This window comes from Zingiber officinale, chromosome 4B, assembly GCF_018446385.1.
Source record: "Zingiber officinale cultivar Zhangliang chromosome 4B, Zo_v1.1, whole genome shotgun sequence".
Classification (NCBI taxonomy): domain Eukaryota; kingdom Viridiplantae; phylum Streptophyta; class Magnoliopsida; order Zingiberales; family Zingiberaceae; genus Zingiber; species Zingiber officinale.
Window position 1 is genome coordinate 107,335,457 of NC_055993.1, and position 23,213 is coordinate 107,358,669.

The window sequence follows — 23,213 nt, forward strand, 5'->3', positions numbered from 1 at the left end:
AATCAAGTATCCAGTCAACCTTGACCTACTTGACTATCCTTCACAATCTCACCACATGAACAATTGCACCTGCAATCTTCATGTGTTGTCTACATGTATTGTCAAACATCGAAACTCAAACATCAAGACTCGAGCTTGACCCAATTCAAGCTCAGTCAACCAGGTCAACCGTGACCTAGGGAATATTGCACCAACATATTCCACTCTTTTTCTTTTGTTTCTTTTCTGACTCTCAAATTGATATTTCTTTGAAAATATGTTTGTAATACAAATTTCAAGTATAAAAATAAAATACACAAAACTAGCAACAAAGTTTGCAAGTAGCAATGACACAAACACAGGTAGTGAAAATAATAGTAAAAGAGCAATACAACCTAGTTTGTATTTGAAGCAATCGATAGATGTCGCTTCTACAATAATTCCCAGCCGAACCTAGATCTGAGGCAAGGATCATCGAGAGATGGAACTCGTGGCAATTTTTACTCTTTGAGTACAAATCTAAACTCTTTTTCCTAGAGGAACTCAAACACTGAGTCACTAACTCGACCAGAAATATTTTCTAAAAATAGAAAGAAAGAAGAAGGCATCACAATCAGTCAGATCACCTCTACTAGTGTGGCTGAAAATTCTCAAAAAATGATCTCTAAAACTCGCTAAGAGTGATTAGAAGCTGACAATTTTTACTCTTTAAGTACAAATCCAAACTCTTTTTCTCTAAATAGAACTGTGTTCGGCAACTCTCTTCCTCCAAAACTGATAACTTCTGATCATTGAATATTGATCAACAACATCTCTTGCGGACCTGTGGCTACGAGGGAGGAATCATGAGACCACGATCAAGAAGACTAAAAGAAGAATCTTGCAAAACAGCAGTGCAAAAAGTATAAAGGAATTGAGAGGTAGGTACCAAGCGGAGCTTTCTCTCAATTTGTTTTTTCACTACGCCTTTTCACTGCTTCGAAAGTTCAAAGTGACAAAAGCTGAAGAAACGTTCAATATTCATTATGCCTTGGAAAGGAAAAAAACTCTTGTTCACATTCTTTTTTTTCTTTATTTTTTATAGATTTTTTCTTAAATTTTAATATATATATAATATCAAATTTTAGGGCCTAAAAGTTGGAGGCATATACCTTAAGGCTGACCTTATTACTAGACCGATCTGATAAAAGCCCAACTGGTTGAAGAGCAGACCTGACCAAAACCTGACCAAACAATTTTGTTCAGAATATTTCAGCTCAATCTAGCCTACATACTATGAGACATATTGTTATTCCTTAATTTACTATTGAACATGAAAGTTATCTTTAACAAAGACAAGTTGGTCTTTTAAGTTGTTAATCCTAATAATTAGTTTAAGCTAATAATGGCTTAACTACTCCTTGCTAATATACATATCTAGCTAGCTCACATTCTATTGGATATGAAATGATTTTTCATTTTAAACCAAAGTAATAAATTAAAACCTTAAAATTTAGATTAATTAAACTTGTAATCTTTTACCAAGTAATCTGATCTTTAATCTCATGATAAAAAAAAAAATACTTCAAAATCAGTGGATTGGCTTGACGGTGGAAACAAATGATATAATTGCAACTTGATATTTTTTTTATATATCAAAGTTAAAATATCATTCAAAAGAAGATTGTGTGTCTTTACCTTAATAAATAAATGTAGGAAGGTAAGACCAACATTTTTATTCCCCCCGCCCTACAATTTCTCTATTTTTTAAAGATACCTCTGCCATCATTAATCTCAAAAAATAAGTGAAGTAATATAACTCTAAAAAAATGACACAACCTTAATATAAGAATCATATCACAAATTGTTAAATTAAGAGAATGACAAGCACATGACATAAAATGCTCTTGGATTTATTTTATAAGAAATCTCTTTTGTACACCTTAATTTTTATCTTTCATATTAGAATCATTATCATAACCTTGCCCTCTCATGTTATCAATATCAAGTTCAATGGTTTTTCAAACAGATTGTAATTCATTAAAAAGTCCTAACCAAGATATGTACAAACTAACACATCCACACATCGAATTATCAAAGTCATTTGCTCATGGTGACTTGCATCTGAAGTACAATCAAGTATCACTGAAAAATATTTTACCTCTTTTATTTTTTTCAATTATAGTACTTCTTATTTTAGAACCTAATATAAAAATCAACTCATTTTGAATCTTATAACTAAAGTAATGATAATGAATCTCATTATTTTGAATGCATCTAAAATGCTCTTACATTACCAAATCAAATTTTGTAATTAATTCAAGTAGCCCCAATAGTTTATCATTACTACCTTGGTAAATTTTCATTATCCCCATGAAAAGTCAAATTATGTTTAGCAAGACATTTCATAATAGAAATAATCCTTACTAAAATAAGTTTCCAATGTCCTTCTCTTTCTTAATTTGCACTTGGATCTCTTTGACAATTATTTCATTCTTTTTCAATCTAATTTGCAAATCAATCCACCTTCCCATGTTAGTAATATGCTCAATACCATTCAATACCATTCTCATGTTGTCTAAGTTTATCACTTAAACATTTCCACTCATTAAGACCTTCATTTGCTAGCAAACTTTTATGTTTCACTGATTTAAGCAATTTGGAACAAAACAATATACTTTGTTCGCATCTTTCGAGTACACAAGTCATTTTCTATTTTAATTCTCTCTATTTGGTAATTTTCTTGTGTAATAAGAATATGAAAAATATCTCGAAAGTTAATCTACAATGAACTTAGGATTAACTTTTTTTATAGGACCTTTCTCTACCAAAAGATCTCTTGTTTTATTATCAATGTTATCCCAAAATCTTGGATCATAGATATCCAAAACATAACCAATTTGCTCTAACTTATTTTCATTCTCAATTATATTACCAACTTCTACATTAAAATCATTATCATCATTTTCTCTAAATTTTTCTTGCTCATTCGTTGCATGATTATTATCATTATTTTCCATCAATTCTTTCTATTCATTGATTGTATGATCATTTAGTTCTTCTTGATTACTCGGTTAGTGCATAATCATTTAGTTTTTCTTGACTTTCTTTTGTAATTCATCAACTGAATCTTCATCTGAAGAGTTAACTTTAAAAAACTTATGAAGAATATTTTTTTGAATTTTAATAATCTATTCCACTCTTTTTCTTTTGTTCATTTTCTAACTCTCAGATTGATATTTCTTTGAAAATATGTTTGTAATATAAATTTTAAGTATAAAAATAAAACACACAAAACTAGCAACAAAGCTAGCAAGTGGCAATAAAACAAACACAAGTAGTGAAAATAATAGTAAAAGAGCAATACAACCTAATTTGTATTTGAAGCAATCGATAGATGTCGTCTCTACAATAATTCCCAGCCGAACCTAGATCTGAGGCAAGGATCATCGAGAGATGAAACTCGTGGCAATTTTTACTCTTCGAGCACAAATCTAAACACTTTTTCCTAGAGGAACTCAAACACTGAGTCATTAACTTGACCAGAAATATTTTCTAAAAATAGAAAGAAAGAAGAAGGCATCACAATCAGTCAGATCACCTCTACTAGTGTGGCTGAAAATTCCCAAAAATGATCTCTAAAGCTTGCTAAGAGTGATTAGAAGCTGACAGTTTTTACTCTTTAAACGCAAATCCAAACTCTTTTTCTCTAAATAGAACTGTGTTCGGCAACTCTCTTCCTCCAAAACCGATAGCTTCTGATCATTGAATATTGATCAACAAAATCTCTTGTGGACCTGTGGCTACGAGGGAGGAACCATGAGACCACGATCAAGAAGACTAAAAGAAGAATCTTGCAAAACAGCAGTGCAAAAAGTATAAAGGAATTGAGAGGTAGGTACCAAGCGGAGCTTTCTCTCAATTTGTTTTTTCACTACGCCTTTTCACTGCTTCGAAAGTTCAAAGTGATAAAAGCTGAAGAAACGTTCAATATTCATTATGCCTTGGAAAGGAAAAAAACTACTGTTCACATTCTTTTTTTTTCTTTTTTTTTTAGAGATTTTTTCTTAAATTTTAATATATATATAATATCAAATTTTAGGGCCTAAAAGTTGGAGGCATATACCTTAAGGCTGACCTTATTACTAGACCGATCTGATAAAAACCCAACTAGTTGAAGAGCAGACCTGACCAAAACCTGACCAAACAATTTTGTTCAGAATATTTCAGCTCAATCTAACCTACATACTATGAGACATATTGTTATTCCTTAATTTACTATTGAACATGAAAGTTATCTTTAACAAAGACAAGTTGGTTTTTTAAGTTGTTAATCCTAATAATTAGTTTAAGCTAATAATGGCTTAACTACTCCTTGCTAATATATATATCTAGCTCACATTCTATTGGATTTGAAATGATTTTTCATTTTAAACCAAAGTAATAAAATAAAACCTTAAAATTTATATTAATTAAACTTGTAATCTTTTACCAAGTAATCTGATCTTTAATCTCACGATAAAAAAAATACTTCAAAATCAGTGGATTGGCTTGACGGTGGAAACAAATGATATAATTGCAACTTGATATTTTTTTTATATATCAAAGTTAAAATATCATTCAAAAGAAGATTGTGTGTCTTTACCTTAATAAATAAATGTAGGAAGGTAAGACCAACATTTTTATTTCCCCCCTAAAATTTCTCTATTTTTTAAAGATACCCTCTGCCATCATTAATCTCAAAAAATAAGTGAAGTAATACTATTGTTGGGGTGCAACTGGTGAGATATTGAAAATATCAAGGCATTCATTTGTAAAAGGGGCTGAATGATGCAAATGAAATAGAATTATATTTTATTTCACACTCTAAGGTTGTATATATTTGGACATCCTAGACATGGAGATGCCTAGGAGGAATAAAATCAAAGTTGGATCAAAAATAGTTATAGTTGTAAATGAATTTAATTATCATTAACAAGTTAATTTGATATTCAATTTAGTAAAATTTATTTATATTAGTTGAATCCATATTGTTAATTAAATGAGTTAAATATATATATGTTCAATTTTTTTTTTATGCTTGTGAATCAGAATCATAAACTATTCATGAACAACATTCACAGATAAAATTTGTGAATCATATTCATTAATAAAATCTTCATTAACATAATAAATAAAATATTTTTTTTTGAAATTAATAAATAAACTTATATTATCAGATTTAACAATCAATTAAATAATTTTAAAACTTTAAATTTTCAAACAGTTAAATAAGTTTAAATTAAGATATCATCTGAATGAATTAAGCTCCCATTAAACTTGAATTCATTAGCTCAAACTCTTAAAAAAATAAATCAAGCTTAATAACCATGTTAATAATTTGATTTATTTTAAATTTGACTTGGCTTAATTACCTTACCTATCATTTCAATGGTTTACTAAATTTACATGAAAGTCTACCAAAAGTCAATATTATAACTATGTTTTATTTATTTATTTTTTTTAAAAAAAATAGTTAACATCATAACTAATTTTGAAATGACCAATTTAGTTTCGTAAAAGTTTTCTACCGAATTAATTCATTAGTCCAACCTTATTAGATAAATAATTTATTAAGAAAAAATTATCTATTTAATTAGTCGAATTAATTCAATGCTGGAATTTGATTCTCAGATGTAGTAGAAACTTATTGACTCTTTAAATGAGGCCATAAATTAATTAATGCTCCTAATACATTATTCAAATGAGGCTCAAAGCTAGCTAGAAAATTATTGACTCAAATCAATTGTTAAGTGCTTGACTCATTTCTCTATCCTTCTTTTGGATGTTTTCAATTGAAATAGAGTTTTCTGGTACCACTTTACTTTTTTCCGTATTTGGCAATTATTGTGCCTTTGAGCTCCGCCGATTTCGATCTCCCATCGCCGGCATCGGAATCTCACGGAGTCGGCGCGGAAGTAGGCTAGCCGTGCGAGAGAGAGCGGAGGCGAGCGGCAGCCACCGGAGTTGGAAGCTTCAGGGAAGATCTATGCGCGCGGCGCCGAAGGAGGATTACACGACGAGGGGCTGCGGTCGGAGCGCAGGAGTATGGCCGCCCTAGGATTCTCCGTCGTTGCGCTCGTCATATGCTTGCTCTTGATGCTGCTGGCTCGGCGCACGTGGCGGCGGGCCGGGGCGAGGCGGGCGGAGGTCATGCGCCTCGCGCTCCTCGCGGCGGAGGAGGCCGCTCAGGTGGAGGAGGAATCTTCGCGTGTGGTGCTTGGGTGCAGGAGGCTCTTCCCTGCTGCGGCAGGTGGGGTTTCTGGGCTGAGATTGGGAGTGTGTGCTGTGTGCCACAGCCCTACCACGACGAGGTGCTCTCGGTGCAAGGCTGTAAAATACTGGTATTTTTTTGGTCTTCCACTCTATGAACTCGAGAAATTGTTGGAGTCTTGTTGAAGTTTTACTGAATTTTGCTTCTTTTTTGCTGCTTGATTCTGCCTTTTTTTTAGAATTAGGGGTTTAATCTATTTCTACTTTGGTTTGAGCCTGTGGATCTTAGGTAACCTGATGAACTGTCAATTCCTTGGTTCGGTATGTGAAAGCATTGTGCCAAACGCTCGGGTTAAGAATTAATAGCATTGCATGTATTTGCTGTATGATTTATTCCGACGGATGGCTAAAGGTGTCGCTATTGATTGTCTATGTGTTGTTCTTCCTCGTCGACCCATAATAAAGGAAGTGAGGCTAAACCTTATTTATTACTGTCACTGTGGTTTGCAAAAGAGGAGAGCTGAGAAGAAACCCATGGAAGAAGAGGTAGCGGTGGTTGTTGGAGAAGTTGATAGTGAAATTATTCTCTAAGCTGCCTTAGATATGTAAAAAAAATATCCAAATACTGTTTCCATTTATAAATGTTTTACTTGATTTGTACAATGCTCTTCAGAAACTAGATCGCTGGTCATAATTTGCACCTCAGATACCTTAGAAATTATGCTTTGTTCCAATCCTTGTGTACATGCTGGGCATCTCTCATCAATTTTGCCTAAGGCAATAATGTGAATTATCTGATTAAACGTGATGTATTTGATTTTTTGATCATGCACTTAGTTCAAGAGACAATTCAATAGCAAAAGGAGCTTGCTAAATTCTTTTCAAAGGTGAAGGGGACTAACTAACTTTGGAGATATTTCTAATATTTTTTTTCCCACTCAACCAACAGGTGGCAAACTCAGGCATCATCTTATTGGGATTGATCCCACCAATGTTTTTTTTGGTAATCTTGATGCCAGTGAGTGACCCTAGAGTGCCCTCAACCTTATTGCAGTTTCCAATGAAACCTGGAACATCAAATCTTCTGATCTCAAATTATGTTCATGTGACATATACCTGAATGAATTCAGATTTGAGTCTCATTAACTATACATATTCATATTGCTAAGCTCTTTGGCTACTTTGCGATACTGCTATGGACTTTACTCCACTAAACATTAATAACATTTTCTTTTTTATTTATTCTAGAATGTCTATCCACATAAGTTTCAACATCTTTTCAATCTATCATCTGATCAAAGTTAGTTAGCACTTGGCAATTGGTATTTGCTTATTTCTGTTTATTAATTACAGCTCAGGGAAATGCCAGATACTTCATTGGAGACAAGGACACAAGAATGAGTGTGGTTCTCCACGGATTGATGTAGTTGGTATCACACCATTGAGCGGGCTAACAGTTGAAGGATCTGACTTACATAATAATCAACCAAATAGTGAAGGAAATTATCAGGCGGCAGTTATGACATCCAGCAAGAAGCTATCATCTACATCAAGTTACTCATCTGAAGCTTTTAGTGATGACGAATTTCTGAACTCATCGGGAACAGAAAGCGCTTCTGATTCATCTGATTCTTCATCCTCAAGCTATTCAGTGTTCTTTGGCCCTGTTAAAACATTCGATGCCTTTTCTTCCGCAGTTTATCCCAGTGTACTCCCCAAATCTGGATGTGAAATACAATCATCTTCTAACATTTCACACGGTATTATTTTATCTTCTAATGTCTTGCATGATAAAGTAAGAATGGAAGTTGACTACAAAGTGCCTTTGTATGCTGAAAATAGCCCTTTAGGCTTAAAGCTTATCAATTCTGAAAGTTTTTAATTTTGAACTCTCTAAAGATGATTGTAAATGTGAGAGTATTTCCAGTATATCTCAAAGTGCCACTGTTGTTAATTCAACAGATTCCACAACATACAAAGAGAGAGAGAACAGTATCTTGGATGCCAGATCCCATATGAGGCTCTCCCAGAAGGTTCCTAATGAGGATATATGCTCTCAAACAAAGTCAAGAAATGAAATGCTTTCTTTAAGATCTTTGTCAGGAGTTGCCCAAATAAACACAACCTTGAGAACTTCTCTAAATGAATCACGTCCTCCTTGTGGTTCAAAAAGTCACAGTGGACAAGCATCCCCTGCTGGACAGTTCATATCAGATTATGCATCTAGAAAAGTACATAATCCTCCTAAAGCTACTACAAAATTTCGTCACAATGCTGAATCTCATTCCAGTGACATTAAAACATCTGTTCAAAAAGTTGTTCAGCAGTTAAAGCTTTCAAAGCTCTCCCAGCAGCATTCATCTCTTTTTGACAATGATTCTTCTAAAAAACCGAAGGTTTGAATTATTTTTTCTTATTTTGGCAGTTAAAGTTACGGTTTTACATTTTTTAGGTATTCTGAGATAGTAACATTCTTCTTATTGATTTTCAGATGCTTTTCCCATTTGAATACTTTGTCAAATTGTACAATTCTGACAAAGTGGTACTATGCCCTAGTGGTCTAATAAACTGCCACAATAGGTAACTATTGTTTGAAGGCATCCTTATTTAATTTTTTGTTTGGTAAATAAGTTTGAATATGTGTCTTTTGAAGTTTTGAATATACGTTCCTCTTCTACATGAGATCCTTGCTGAAATGGTTCTCTTGAGTTTTTCAATTGTTTTTTTATCCTCATACTTGCCGATGGTGATTGTTGATCATTTCATAAGTATGAGAGTTTTATTAATTACATCATTTTATAAATAATATTCCATATTTCTTTGTTCAGTTATTTACATTCTCATCCTAGCTGAACATGATTTTATAAATAATATTTCCTGATGTTCTTTGTTCTCCATTCAGTTTTGCTATCTTCTTTTTAACAATTTAAGTATGAGATTTTTTGTAAGTCTAAGGTTATATTTACTTGAAGGGAATGGAGAGGAGAGGGAGAAGGAGATGAGAGGGAAAGGTATCTTCCATGCTTTGTTTACCATGCAGACAAAACCGAGAGGAGATTGGAGAGGTGGTTGGAAGAAGAATTAATTGGCTAAATACCCATAGGTCAGGATTATTAGGAGGCAGAACTTAATGGAAAACAAAAGGGTATACAAATCATTTTACCATTTTTCCACTTTTCTCTGCTTTCCTTTTCATTAGCCCAATATTTAGCAGAGGAGTTTGACACAACAAATCATGCCACGGGATCCAACACTCTTCCCTCCTGTTGGCCAAATTGCCAAGGTAAATGGTGGAGTGGCCAAATGCTTTGCAGTTTGCTCCATCCCCCCTTTTGCCCTCTCTCTGTGGGGAATCAGGGTCTAAGTCTTGATGAAAGCTGTGTACTTTTAAATTTCCACTTTACCACATGAGGTCCTAGTTCTATGAGGTGGTGGCCTATGAATTATATCACCTCAGGACTTTATATTTGTAAAACCTTCCATAAGCCTATTTCTTAAATTATGAAACTGTTACGTCCAAAATAAGAATAATGATGACTCAATATACATTGATTCATATTAGCTGTAACAATATGTATCAGTAACAAAGTGCAATAGTGTATAACAAATATTCCACACTTTTTTACTGTCTTCTTTAAAATCTGATTTAAAGTCATTCTAAATCGTTCCTTTTCTGCAGCTGTTATGCAAATGCCGTGCTCCAGAGTTTTGCTTTTACTACACCACTTGCTGCTTATCTTCTTGAAGGAGTTCATTCAAAATCATGCATGTTTCGTCCACTGGTTACATGTTTTTTTTTTTGGTCACTCAGAGCTTTTTTGCTAATGTTTGAGCACTCTTAATAACAGGCCCAAAACGAGGATGGTGTTTCACATGTGAACTAGAAAATCTTCTTATTAATGCACAAGCTCGGCAATCTCCCTTGTCCCCCGCTGGCATACTTTCTCACTTGTACAAAATTGGTAGTCAACTTGGTCTTGGAAGAGAAGAAGATGCCCATGAATTTTTGAGGTGATTTGTCACAAGTCATAGTTAAACTGGATTTTAATATGTGAAATTATTAAGATAATAGAACCATAAAGCATGAATGCTACCTTAACCACTCTGAGTCTCTGAGACAGTGTGTTGTATCGGTCATTGATGCTTGAGAATTGACAGTACAATGTTTTTTTTGTTGGTTGGAAAATGTGAGCTCTTATTTTCAGGAACTGGCTAGATAATTCATTATTTTGGTGGGATTTGTGTGCATATATGTATATTCATTTTTATTTTCTTTTCTTTTACAGATATGCCATTGATGCAATGGAATCTGTGTGCCTTAAGGAAGCTGGCTTACATGCTATTGATCGGTGGACTGAAGAAACTACTTTCATACAACTAACTTTTGGTGGTTATTTGCACTCGAAGGTTTTGATTTTTGATGTCTAATAGTTTTCCCAATGCTAAAGTGCTTTCCAGTTATTTTTAGGAGTTAAAATTGTAGTTCTTGAAAATTACAGATAGAGTGCATGAAGTGCAACAACAGATCTGAACATAATGAAAGAATGATGGATCTTACATTAGATATAGAAGGGAATATTGGAACCCTTGAAGAAGCTCTTAGAAAATTTACAATGACAGAGGTTTTGGATGGTGATAATAAGTATCAATGCCTAAGGTGAGTGTTATACTAGCATCTAGATGATTAACCATTTAAGAATGTTGTCTTCAGAATTATCATCCCTATATTTGTGAAGGTGGAACACTCATTGAAGTGGAAAACCTTTATTTCTTTTCTTGAATGTCTATTGCTAAAAATATAGCTGTGCTCTCATCTTTATGAGAATTGGAAAATTATCCAATTCAATTTTTCCTGTCAATGATCATCCTTGAGGAAAACCTGAAATCTTGACTTGAGAAATTGATTAATGAATCTTTTCAATTATTTTCTTCTGTGCAATGTTTCTCCCTCTATAAGCTGTTTTGAAGACTTCTCACTGGGCAAAAAAAATCAAGTTTGTTATCTTTACTAAGTGAATGATGTGGCTATACTTGTTACCATTTTCCAGAAGCAATACACATTCATGTGGTAGCGCGAACAATAAAGACAATGGAATTTTGGATTGGCTATTGCTGAGCATCATGCCCTGCCTTTTGGTTCACCCTTTGAGTGATGTAGCCATGCTAATGGCAATCTCTTTAGGCATAATTATGGTGGAATTGTGCCACAATAGTGCATTACTACTGTACCAATTTAATTTGCAGCTGTAATAGAAATGCTCTAGATTAGAAGAGATTAGTAAGTCAAAGTTATAAATGTTGCTCGACATTAAGAATTGAAATTTCATTTTAATTTAACACATGGATTGAAGTGCGTGCCATTGGGCACGGATGGAATTTATCTGTTCACTCACTAACTGAAGTATGTGTCATTGGCACGGATGGAATTTATTTGTTCACTCACTAACTGATACATGAGACGATATTGGCTGATAAGACAACATTGGAGTCTAAACATGGGCACTTGTGCATGGAAGAAATAGAGAGACAAGAAGATGAGAGAGTCCAAGAGAGAGATGTTAGGACCAAAAGTAGCTAGAGGGGGGGGGGGGGGGGGGGGAATAGCTCGTCGCGTTCGCTCGGTGCTCGGCGTTGCTTGTTTCTTCAAAGATGTGCAGCGGAAATACAAGGAAACAATCACACAACGCTAACACGGTTGGTTTACTTGGTATCCACCTCACAAGAGGTGACTAGTCCAAGGATCCACACCACGCACGCACCCTCCACTATGAAAACACTCCTTTTCGGTAACTACCGAGGGCGGAGAAGCCCTACAAGACTCTCAGTACAAGAAGAAAGGAAAGGGAAACAAAATACAAGCGCAAAGCTTACAATGAGTACAGAAAACCCTAACCCTAGCTTCTCTTCTTGCCTTTGATCCGCCTCTTGACTTGGAAAGCTTCCAAGATCCTTCAAGAACCTGATCTTTGAGAGGCTGTGGAGGAGTTGGCGAGAGATCTGGAATCTGCGAAGAGATGCGAAGACAACGTTAGCTGCGGCTATAAACCCGCGACGGTCGGATCCGATCGATTCGAATGTTCCCGATCGATCGGGAGGCTGGATCGATCCACGGATCGATCCGAGCTTCTGCGAAAACGCTGGATCGATCCATGGATCGATCCGGCGCTTATCGTCCTCCCAATCGATCCAGCGATCGATTGGGACATCTGAATCGATCCACGGATCGATCCGAGGCTCTGCTCAGTAGAAGGCTGGATCGATCCATCGATCGATCCGGCGATTTTTGCCCAAAACCAAGTCCTGAGCCTCTCAAACCAACATCCGGTCAACCTTGACCTGTTGGTACATCACGCCTAGCATCGGTCACTCCTTTGACTTACTAGGACTTCCCACCAAGTCCGGTCAATCCTTCGACCCACTTGGACTTTTCTATTCATGCCAAGTATCGGTCACTCCTCGACCTACTGGACTTCCGTCATGTCCGTTGACCCTTTGACTTCATCAGATTTCCTCGTGCCAAGTATCCAACATCCTTTGACCTACTTGGACTTCCCAACACCGGATGTCCGATCATCCTCGATCCATCTGGATTTTCCTGCCCGGCTTCACTCACGGGACTTTCACCTAGCTTCACTCACTAGGGCTTTCACCGGCTTCACTCACGGGACTTTCACCTAGCTTCACTCACTGGGTTTTCCATCCGCCTAGCTTCACTCACTAGGGCTTTCACCCGACCACCGGGACTTTCACCCAGCTTCACTCACTAGGACTTTCCTTCTGCCTGGCTTCACTCACCAGGACTTCCATTCTACCTAACATCCCAGTTAGGACTTCCCAGTCAAGTATCCGGTCAACCTTGACCTACTTGACTCATCTTCAATCAATTTCTTATTGTCAAACATCTAAACTCAAACCAAGACTCAGCTTGGTCAACCAGGTCAACCTTGACCTGAGGGATGTTGCACCAACAATCTCCCCCTTTTGATGTTTGACAATACCACAATAACACTTACAATACCACATGTAAGTTAGGCTAATCCTATAGCCTCAATCTTCATGCCACTAGGTAATGAACACATAAATTAAGCTCTTCATTCTCCCCCTAAGAGGGCACACTCCCTCTAGGTAATGAAAGCCTAACTTACACCCATTCACAGGTCCTTTCATTCTCCCCCTATTGGCACACATCAACCCATCTTTGGGCATACATCAACTCATGCCCCAATTTTGGATACACATCAACAAATCCATTTGTTGACGACTCTCCCCCTGAAGAGTTGCTCATCGTTGTTCACAACATCACTCGTTGTGATCAACACGATAAAGAAGGTCCCATACCCTTCATTTATCCTTAACTTCTCCCTCATTGTAGACAAATACTCAACCTTGAGCATTTTCTAACCACGTGAGTTCCCACTTGAAATAATGAGGATATCCACTCCCCATTTCAAGTTCAAAAGCTCATACATGAGCATTTTCTTTAAACGAAGGTTAACCACCTTCCAAGGTTCATGAAAAATAATTTTTCATGTCTTTAAAGAGTCCCTCCCCCTAAAGACATGGTGGTAACTTCTGTCATTGCACCAACAATGACTTGGAATCCCTAAACCTTTAGGAAACCCAAATTTAGAAGTTTTGAGGTTCAAATACTCAAAATTTGAAGCAAACCTCAACCTAAACTTCAATGAAGCCTTCCTTAACCAATCCATCCTTGTTTTCACATGAAAACACCCTTTGTATGTATACAAATGTATTTTAGGGGTTTGGAATGGTTACCTAGACTCAAAGAGGTTCAAAGATGCTGAAATCAGCCCTTCCCAGCCAAAATCAGCAACTTGGATCGATTGGAGTTGGGTTCCAATCGATTGAACCTTTTTGAATCGATCCACTATCGATTCAGACTACCTGGATCGATCGGCTGATCGATCCAGAGAGCTTCTGCTCGCGGGAGAATTGTCTTCTGAATCGATCCACGGATCGATTCGGGCACTTCAATCGATCCATGGATCGATCAAAGTTCTGATAGTTGCTGAAATTCCATTTCAGTCAACTTCAGAAACCCCTAGAAAATTCTACAAAAATCCAAAAATCATAAAATTTCGTGTAGACATTATTTAGGGCATACTTAATCATGGAAAAATAGTTTTCTATGAAAATACATCATATTTTCAAAAATTGACACAAGCTTGAAAACTTGCTAAAACTTTAGCGTTTTCTTCAAGTTTGTGTCTAACTATTCAATGGTGATTACTATCAAAAGATAGCCTTCACCATGGTTTTCCAAAAGCATTTTAAAAACATTTTTAAAACCAATATCCCATCATATTCCTTGGGCATAATGCACATGACTTGTACATTAGCTTTCCCAATGATGGGAATACACATAACTATGTGTTTTGATGAACCTAAAACTCAAAAGAATGCACTAAATCAACATCTTGAGTTTTGTTCATCTTCCTAACATCTCACTTGTATCTAATGTGCACTAAAGCACATACAAGTCACCTTATAGTCTTTGTGAGATGTAGATTTTGGTTTTGCCCTAATTTGGGGATCATGCATGTCTATCTAGGCATTTTAAAGATATTAGACATCCACCTAGGATGTCACTTGTTAATAAGTGTTGTTAAACGCCATTTGTCCTTAATTACAAGGAAATAAATTAATGCATGACAATGTTATGGCATACATCAAAATAAAATAACTTTCAAAAGAAAGATTCCTATAACTACATGATGTATGAATGTCATGACATGGTATTTTTGGATTTTGCATAATAAAACATGAATGCAAAAATAGACATGATGTCATGGCATATGATGGGCAAACAATCATGGCAAGATTTAGCATAAATAAAGTATACCTAGATTAACTATCTAAGTATCCTTAAAATCTTAGCTAAACTTACAACTTAAACCTAGATTGCCCTAAAGTGCTTCAAGAAAATGCTAAAGCCTAAATTGGCATTTCTAATTCCCTTGATTAATGTATGCCAATTGAAAGTAAGCATATCCTCAAATGTTGGCATATTTCATTTTTCCACAAGAGTAGCACTTTTAAATTAAGGCCCGGATTGCCTTAAATTTCCTAAAAACATACCAAAATCCCAACTTGGTAGTTCTTATGAATTTCCCAATATGTGCCATTTAAGATTAAAATCAATTCTTCCACCATTAGGCACATTTTACTCTTTCAAGGAGTAAATAATAATTCCATTTCATTTTCAAAGGTTAACAAAACCTTGAAAATGCTCCTTGAGTGTCAATTTCCTCAAAGTTGGGTTAACTACCCTTCTAATTGGAGTTGACACTCTCTAACCCATTTATGGGGTAGAGAAAATGCTCCTAGGAACCCAACACCTATTGGTGCTCCTTGGATGCTCTAGGTACTCACTAGGGATAACTTCCCTAGATACCTTCCTAGTGACCTTGTTGGGCTTCTTAGAAGCCTTGGTCACATTTTCTAGGTCAACTCTAGGGATAGCCTCCCTTGTGACCTTGTTTGTGACTTTCTTAGACTTCTTAGAAGCCTTAGTCACATTTATTGCAAAAACACTCTTAGGGATGACCTCCTTAGTATTTTTGACTTGCCCACTAGACCTAGGGTTTGTTCCATAACTATATGGAACCCTATGATAACTAGGCACATCCTTCTTAGCCTTTGGTTTGTATCCCAAACCTCTATTGCTATTGGATGGCTTTGATTTTCCTAACCCTAAGTTATGCTCATTTTGCCCTAATAGGATATTTTTCATCCTTTTTAGGGTCTTTTCCATTTTATCAAGCCTTGACCTCAAGACTTGATTTTCTATCATTAAGTCCTTAGTCTTTGGTTTTCCATTAAATTTATGAGCATTTTTATTTTTAGGCTCGTAGATAAAATCCTTAGAGTTTTTGCCTAGACTTTTACCTACATTCCTAGCCCTAGGTGTGGTGGTTTTAGCATGAAAAGCTATATGTTTTTCCTTAACACTATCATGCTTCCTATTTTCATGGTAAATAGCATTAAAATGATATAAGTTAGAACTATCATGCTTTTTACCATAATGTAAAGGGATAGGCTCAATGAATGTTACGTTCTTCTTTACCTTAAAGGCTCCCCCTTGACTAGAGCTTCCTCCATGAGCCTTGACCACCTTCTTCCCCTTAGGGCATTGACTTCGGTAATGCCCCTTTTGATTGCAAGAGAAGCACACAATGTGCTCCTTGCTCTTCTTTGTCCCGGGGGTGGTCTCCTTTGGCTTCTCCTTGCCCTTTTGTGCCACTTGGCCCTTCTTCTTGGCCAATTTAGGACACTTGCTCTTGTAGTGTCCATTTTCCCTACACTCAAAGCATATTATATGATTTTTATTTTTAATTGAAACATTTATACCTTTGTGTGTAGGGGTGACATCTTTTCCTTTGGATCCGGAGGTAGAAGCTTCCTCTTGATCGGACCTTGATTCTCCTCCATTTGATTTTTCTTGACTTGTGGAGGTAGAATCTTCTTCCTCCTCTTCGTCTCTTGACCCGGATGTAGAAGCTTCTCCTTCTTCTTGATCCGGCGTCACCAAGGATTGCTCCCCCTCAATCCTAGAGGTGGAGGCTTCATCATCTTGAATATGAAACAAGGAGTATGCTCCCTCCTTGTTCCCTTCGTTGCATTCCCTTGAGGATGAAGCTTCTAGGATTTCCTCTTCTTCGAAGGTTGAGCATCTCTCAACCTCGGAGTCCTCCTCTTGGTCTTGCTCCAAAGAGTCCCCCTCTCTGGATTCTTCATGATCTTGTACAGTGGAGGATCTCTTCGTAAGCTTGTCCAATTTGCTCCATAATTCCTTTGCATCTTCAAATTCTCCAATTTTGCAAAGGATGGTGCTTGACAATAAATTGACCAAAAGCTTGGTCACTTTGTCATTGGCCTCGTACCTTTGGACTTGCTCTTGGCTCCACTTGCTCCTCTTGAGAACTTTGCCCTTTGAATTTCTTGGAGCCTTGAAGCCTTCCATTAGAGCAAACCATTGCTTTATCTCCATCATAAGAAAATTTTCGATTCTTGATTTCCAAGAATCGAAGCTTGTGGATGTGTAAAGTGGAGCCACCCTTGTGTCAAATCCAAGTTCATCTTGGAATTGCATCTTGAAGTTGAGCTTGATAAAGTCTTGAACTTGAAGAATTTGCTCCAACTTCTTCACCCTCTAGCTTTTCTTGTTATGCTTGACCCTTCCGGCGATGATTCCGGTGAAGAGTGGCCTCGCTCTGATACCACTTGTTAGGACCAAAAGTAGCTAGAGGGGGGGGTGAATAGCTCGTCGCGTTCGCTCGGTGCTCGGCGTTGCTTGTTTCTTCAAAGATGTGCAGCGGAAATACAAGGAAACAATCACACAACGCTAACACGGTTGGTTTACTTGGTATCCACCTCACAAGAGGTGACTAGTCCAAGGATCCACACCACGCACGCACCCTCCACTATGAAAACACTCCTTTTCGGTAACTCTGGGGCGGAGAAGCCCAGACTCTCAAGAAGAAAGGAAGGAAACAAAATACAAAGCTTACAACGAGTCTGAAAACCCTAACCCTAGCTTCTCTTCTTGCCTTTGATCCGCCTCTTGACTTGAAAGATCCTTCAAGAACTGGCGATCCGATCTTTGGAGCGCTGTGGAGGAGTTGGCGAGAGATCAGTGAATCTGCGAAGAGATGCCGAAGACAACGTTCGCTGCGGCTATAACAACGGTCGGATCCCGATCGATTCGAATGTTCCCAATCAATCGGGAGGCTTTGGATCGATCCACGGATCGATCCGAGCGCCTCGCTCGGAACGCTGGATCGATCCATGGATCGATCCGGCGCTTATCGCGCGAAATGCGTCCCAATCGATCCAGCGATCGATTGGGACATCTGATCGATCCACGGATCGATCGAGCGCTTCGCTGAAGAAGGCTGGATCGATCCAGCGATCGATCCATTCCGATCGACTCATCGATCCAGCTCTTGGTTTTGCCCAAACCAAGTCCCCTCTCAAACCAACATCCGGTCAACCTCGACTGTTGGTACATCACGCCTAGCATCCGGTCACTCCTTCGACTTACTAGGACTTCCCACCAGTGTCCGGTCAATCCTTTGACCCACTTGGACTTTTTATTCATGCATAGTATTTGGTCACTCCTTGACCTACTGACTTCATTGTCCTGGTCAATCCTTGACCTATCGGATTTCTCGTCAAGTATCCAATCCACTTTGACCTACTTGGACTTCCCAACACCAGATGTCCGATCATCCTTGATCCATCTGGATTTTCCCTTGCCTGGTTTCACTCACCAGGACTTTCACCTAGCTTCACTCACTAGGGTTTTCCATCTGCCTAGCTTCACTTACTAGGGCTTTCACCTGGCTTCACTCACCAGGACTTTCACCTAGCTTCACTCACTAGGGTTTTCCATCTGCCTAACTTCACTCACTAGGGCTTTCACCTGGCTTCACTCACCAGGACTTTCACCTAGCTTCACTCACTAGGGCTTTCCTTCTGCCTGGCTTCACTCACCAGGACTTCCATTCTACCTAACATCCCAGTTAGGATTTCCCAGTCAAGTATCCGGTCAACCTTGACCTACTTGACTCATCTTCAATCAATTTCTTATTGTCAAACATCTAAACTTAAACCAAGACTCAGCTTGGTCAACTAGGTCAACCTTGACCTGAGGGATGTTGCACCAACAAGAGAAACTCTATTGTAGGAGATAGGAAAAGTGTATAGGAGTTGGTATCAAGGCAGGCAAGGTAAACGAATCAGAGGAGAGGACTAGGACAGTACCAAAAAAGAGTGGGAAACTATCACTAAATCACATACTAGGGGAGAGTGTTGTAGAATTGGATAATACTGAAGATTTTTTTCAATCTTATATAAAAATAAAATTACCTTGTGTCCCAAAGTTATCATCCTAATAAACTTTGAACAAGAGTTAAACAAGGAATGTTAGCTCTCATGAAACTACTGAAAAATGGAATACTTGTGTTGTAATGCTACCTACAGACTGCAGTTATGATTTGTATCATTATATATGAGTAAATATGACATCTTTAATAAAGATTGTTTTGTAGTTGTTGTGCTCTTGTTTTTTTTTCCTTTCATATTTAATATGTAATACAACAGTGCATTCAAGACTACAATTCCTCTAACCTTGAATGTCATTTGATTCGTCCCCATGGAATGCCTAGTTGTCTAGAGGGTAATATACTTGATACAATGAGGCAAGAGATCAATTTCTGGCGGGTGCATGTCCTCGGGAAAAAAAAAAATCCTCCCACCTCCTAACCATTTGGCGGTCGGCTATAAGCTAACCCCGTGATTTACCTCCCTTCACATAACTTGATACGGGTTGTGAGGGGCGCCTGGGGTGAGCGTAATCACCTTTTGCTACAATTGAATGTCATTTGATTTGCCCCGAGGCATAGCTAAGATGGTAACCATGGGTAGATTTGTTGCATTAAGCAAGGGTTGAATCTCGGTAAAATCCAGGAAATACCCTCCCCATGGGGACCATCTACAGTTTCTTGATTTACCTCTCTACAGATGGTCATGGGGCCGACTGTGTGGGACGCTCGGGGTCAGCATGTGACCTTTTCCCGCATTGAATGTCATTTGATTTTGAAGCAATAGATGGTGGAAACGCCATACTATAATTGAAGATGATGGTATAGTTAGATGAAATAGCTTCTAGGGACTTTTGGGGTTTAATTAAGTCTACAAAGTTTCTGTTGTAATATATGCTTTAAATTTACTTTCTTATACAATTAGCATATAATTAATGTTTTAGGCCATTGTTGCTTGATTGGGAACTTGGGCCATAGTTATTAGATTTGTACCAAATTTTAACTTGGACAAGCTTTCAGTTACCATGTCAATAGGCAGGTCAATCAATTGGACTGCATGTCAACCAAAGCTTCAAGCTGATGCTCACTAGTCGGACGAGCCTAGTTCAAACAGAAAACTGCATATTTTGTTCAAATAAAATAAATTTATATTTTCTTGTTACCTTATATATTCTACATTCAATGAATTTAGATTTCCTTTCCCTTAATTTCTTCATTATTGTTGTCCAACCCAGCTTGACAGTACTAGCAATTTAAAAAGCATCCTGTAAAAATATTTAGTTGTCTGTAGTCTCTTCTCTATACACGAATAAAGAGATACAGAGGGAAGATTGCAATAAAAAAAACCATTTTCACGAAAATTTGATGTGATGGATCTACTACTAGCATCAGTTAGCTTGGAAGAATCAATAGGAACCACCTAAATTGTCCTTGATCGGCAATGCTGTTGGGGAGTTGGTTGGGAAAAGAAGGTAGCTATGCAGAGATGAACAGACGGGTTTAGTATTTGAGGCACTGTGAAAAAAGGAAGAAGACTAGAGTCAGAGATGGCCTTGGAGATGATGAACTAGTAGATATAATGATGCTACCATGTGAGTGGGATTTGTTCCTGCACTGTGTTAGGGTTCATGGATTCAAAAATGCAAGAGATCCGTGTAAAAAAGTTAGGATCTTCTAAGCTTATTTCTGTATTTGCATATAGCTGGACAGCAATGGTCCCTATTACCTTTTCTGCCCAAGTTATCCAGTGTTCTCAAAACCTCAACCTATTCAATCCAGGTGTCTAGATTTTCCACTCCATGAGCTAACCGATTGGCAACCTTCTGATTCCGTGGTTTGCCAGTCCTACTGGCCTATGATACAATAACTATTCCTTATTTCCTTAAGCTATGTATACATCTGTTTTGTATTTGCTGGAATAATTGTAGTGCTCCTGCCAAAGACAGTTTTGAATATGTAGCAGTAATGTTCTTTTTTAGCTACCCATTCTCAACCTTCTTTGTATTCTCATTATTGTTAGCTATGAATTAGTCCTCTGTGATTATAAACTTCTTTACTCCATCTCAGATGCAAATCCTATGAGCGAGCCAAAAAGAAATTGACAATAGTCGATGCCCCTAATATCCTTACGATTGCCTTGAAACGGTTTCAGGTAATCCTTTGGAAAAATAGTTATGGTGTATAATTTGTTCTTTCTCAAGTATAATAACTCTTCATATGTGCAATTGGTGTGTTTACATGTGTCTGTTTATTTTCTACAGTCTGGTAAATTTGGTAAGCTCAATAAAGTAGTTAGTTTTCCTGAATACCTGGATTTAGCACCTTATATGCATAGTGGATCGACTGACAAATCCTTGGGGTACAAGCTTTATTCTGTGGTGGTTCACTTGGATGTTATGAATGCTGCTTTTTCTGGCCACTATGTTTGTTATGTGAAGAATATACAAGGGAAATGGTTTAAGACAGATGACGCTATGGTAAGTTTCACTAAAAGTTTAATTTATAAATTCCCTTTTTGTTCTAAGATCTCAATAAGGTAAATCAAGTATTGTAATTGTCAGCAGTCGTGCACAATAATTTACCATTTTTACAACTGAACATGGAAACCTAATCACATGTGCAGGTAGAAGCTGTGGAGGTTGGACAAGTCTTGTCGAAGAATGCCTACATGCTTTTTTATGCCAGGTAAATGTTTAGGTGATCATGTCGTGATTTTCTTGATAATGCAATGTAGTTATTCAAACATTTTATCATGATAGATGCTCACCACATTGCCCAAGTTTGGCAAGTAGGACCTTGTCCCTAGACCGCGTATTGACTAAGAGGAGCAGGTCAAGAGAAGCTCATTCTTCCGGTTATGACAGAGAAAAGACAACGCATGGTCTACCAGAATGCCATGATGAACCAAATCAGGCGGTTGGATACAGAGTGCTTCATTTCACTGCCAGAGATTCATCGAGCCACAGCTCTGCCCTGTTCAGCTGCACAGAGAGCACTAGGAATTCGACAAGCACTGAAGACTTCATAGACTACATATTTGGGAACTTGGATCAACAAAGTTGGCAGAGTCCGTCAAGATTCTTGAATTTCATGGACGGCGATGGAAACTCAGCTTCTTGCTCGACCCACTCATCTGCAGCTGTGAATTGTAATATAGATAGTGTCACAGCTGATACGATTTGTGATGGCAGAAGAGAGCAGTGCCACAACGATGGAGCATCATCGTTTTTGTATTCCGATACAACTAATCATAGTAAACTAACAGAATCTAGTAGAGAGACTGATGGGAGTGTCCCAGCTAAACTAAAGCCCAGTTTATTGAGAAGAAGCTCTGCTCCTAGGGGAAGGGCATCTGAATCTTATCGATAAATCTGAGTTGTAAATGTTATGTTAGAGTAGGTGCATCAATCTATTATAATTTTGCCAAAGGAAATGAATCTTTCCTGTGAATATTCTGTTCATTAGGCTGTATATCCTGTGAAAATAAAAGGAGAGAGTCTGAGATTTTTTATTTATTTCAAGAATCCATATAGAATGAAACAGCTTTTTTTTTTTAAAGAAAAAAGAAAATCAAATGCACCGTCACAGAGTCTCCTACACTACTGTAAAAGGCTTGAGTGAGTGGCTCGTTCTCAAATAAACAATCTGATTAAAGTACGTCTATTCAACTTTATCTGCGTTAAGGCTGGTGTGATGTCTTTTTAGACGATTAGAGTTCAAATTTTATCCGGGGTATATTAGATTTGGAGAGTTTGAAAAAAGTGTGATGCTAGGCCATTCGTCAGGATTTATTTGGGCTTTCCGATTTATTCTAATAACTTGTAGAAAATTCTTATAAGGCAAGATCGATCAGGATTAATCCGATTATAAGAACAAAAGATATTCAACTTTCTCTACATTGAGTTAATCGATTGAAATTATTTTCGTTTAATAGCCAAAGAAATTGAGCAAGCTTGTGAAGAGTTGGCATGATTGTTGGATGGCATAAATTCCGAGTACAGCTTCACTTATGTACATTTAAAAAATAATTTTTAAAATATTAGATTCTTGGATGGTTTTGACTCGAGTATTTCTATATCGTATACACATTTGGAGAAGAGTGTTATGCTATCAGACTCCGTGCACAACACACAGAATGATGAGCACTCGGATTACTTT

At 37.3% G+C, this 23,213-nt stretch overlaps 1 protein-coding gene across 1 annotated transcript; it reads left to right on the forward strand.

The window, feature by feature from the left end:
- The first annotated feature begins 5,767 nt into the window (after window positions 1–5,767).
- On the forward strand, window positions 5,768–22,505 carry LOC121975947 (ubiquitin carboxyl-terminal hydrolase 17-like). Its single transcript, XM_042527888.1, has 12 exons — window positions 5,768–6,341; window positions 7,564–7,970; window positions 8,173–8,606; window positions 8,702–8,790; window positions 9,890–9,975; window positions 10,059–10,221; window positions 10,497–10,617; window positions 10,710–10,867; window positions 21,123–21,207; window positions 21,317–21,532; window positions 21,679–21,740; window positions 21,815–22,505. The coding sequence occupies exons 1-12, from the start codon at window positions 6,046–6,048 to the stop codon at window positions 22,422–22,424; spliced, it is 2,727 nt and encodes a 908-aa protein (XP_042383822.1). The 5' UTR covers window positions 5,768–6,045; the 3' UTR covers window positions 22,425–22,505.
- Window positions 22,506–23,213: the final 708 nt, after the last annotated feature.

Coding starts and splice junctions, on each gene's coding strand:
- LOC121975947 (XM_042527888.1), top strand. CDS start 6,046: ATGGCCGCCCTAGGATTCTCCGTCGTTGCGCTCGTCATATGCTTGCTC. Junction 6,342..7,563: donor TGCAAGGCTGTAAAATACTG/GTATTTTTTTGG, acceptor TATTAATTACAG/CTCAGGGAAATGCCAGATAC. Junction 7,971..8,172: donor ATCTTCTAACATTTCACACG/GTATTATTTTAT, acceptor TTAATTCAACAG/ATTCCACAACATACAAAGAG.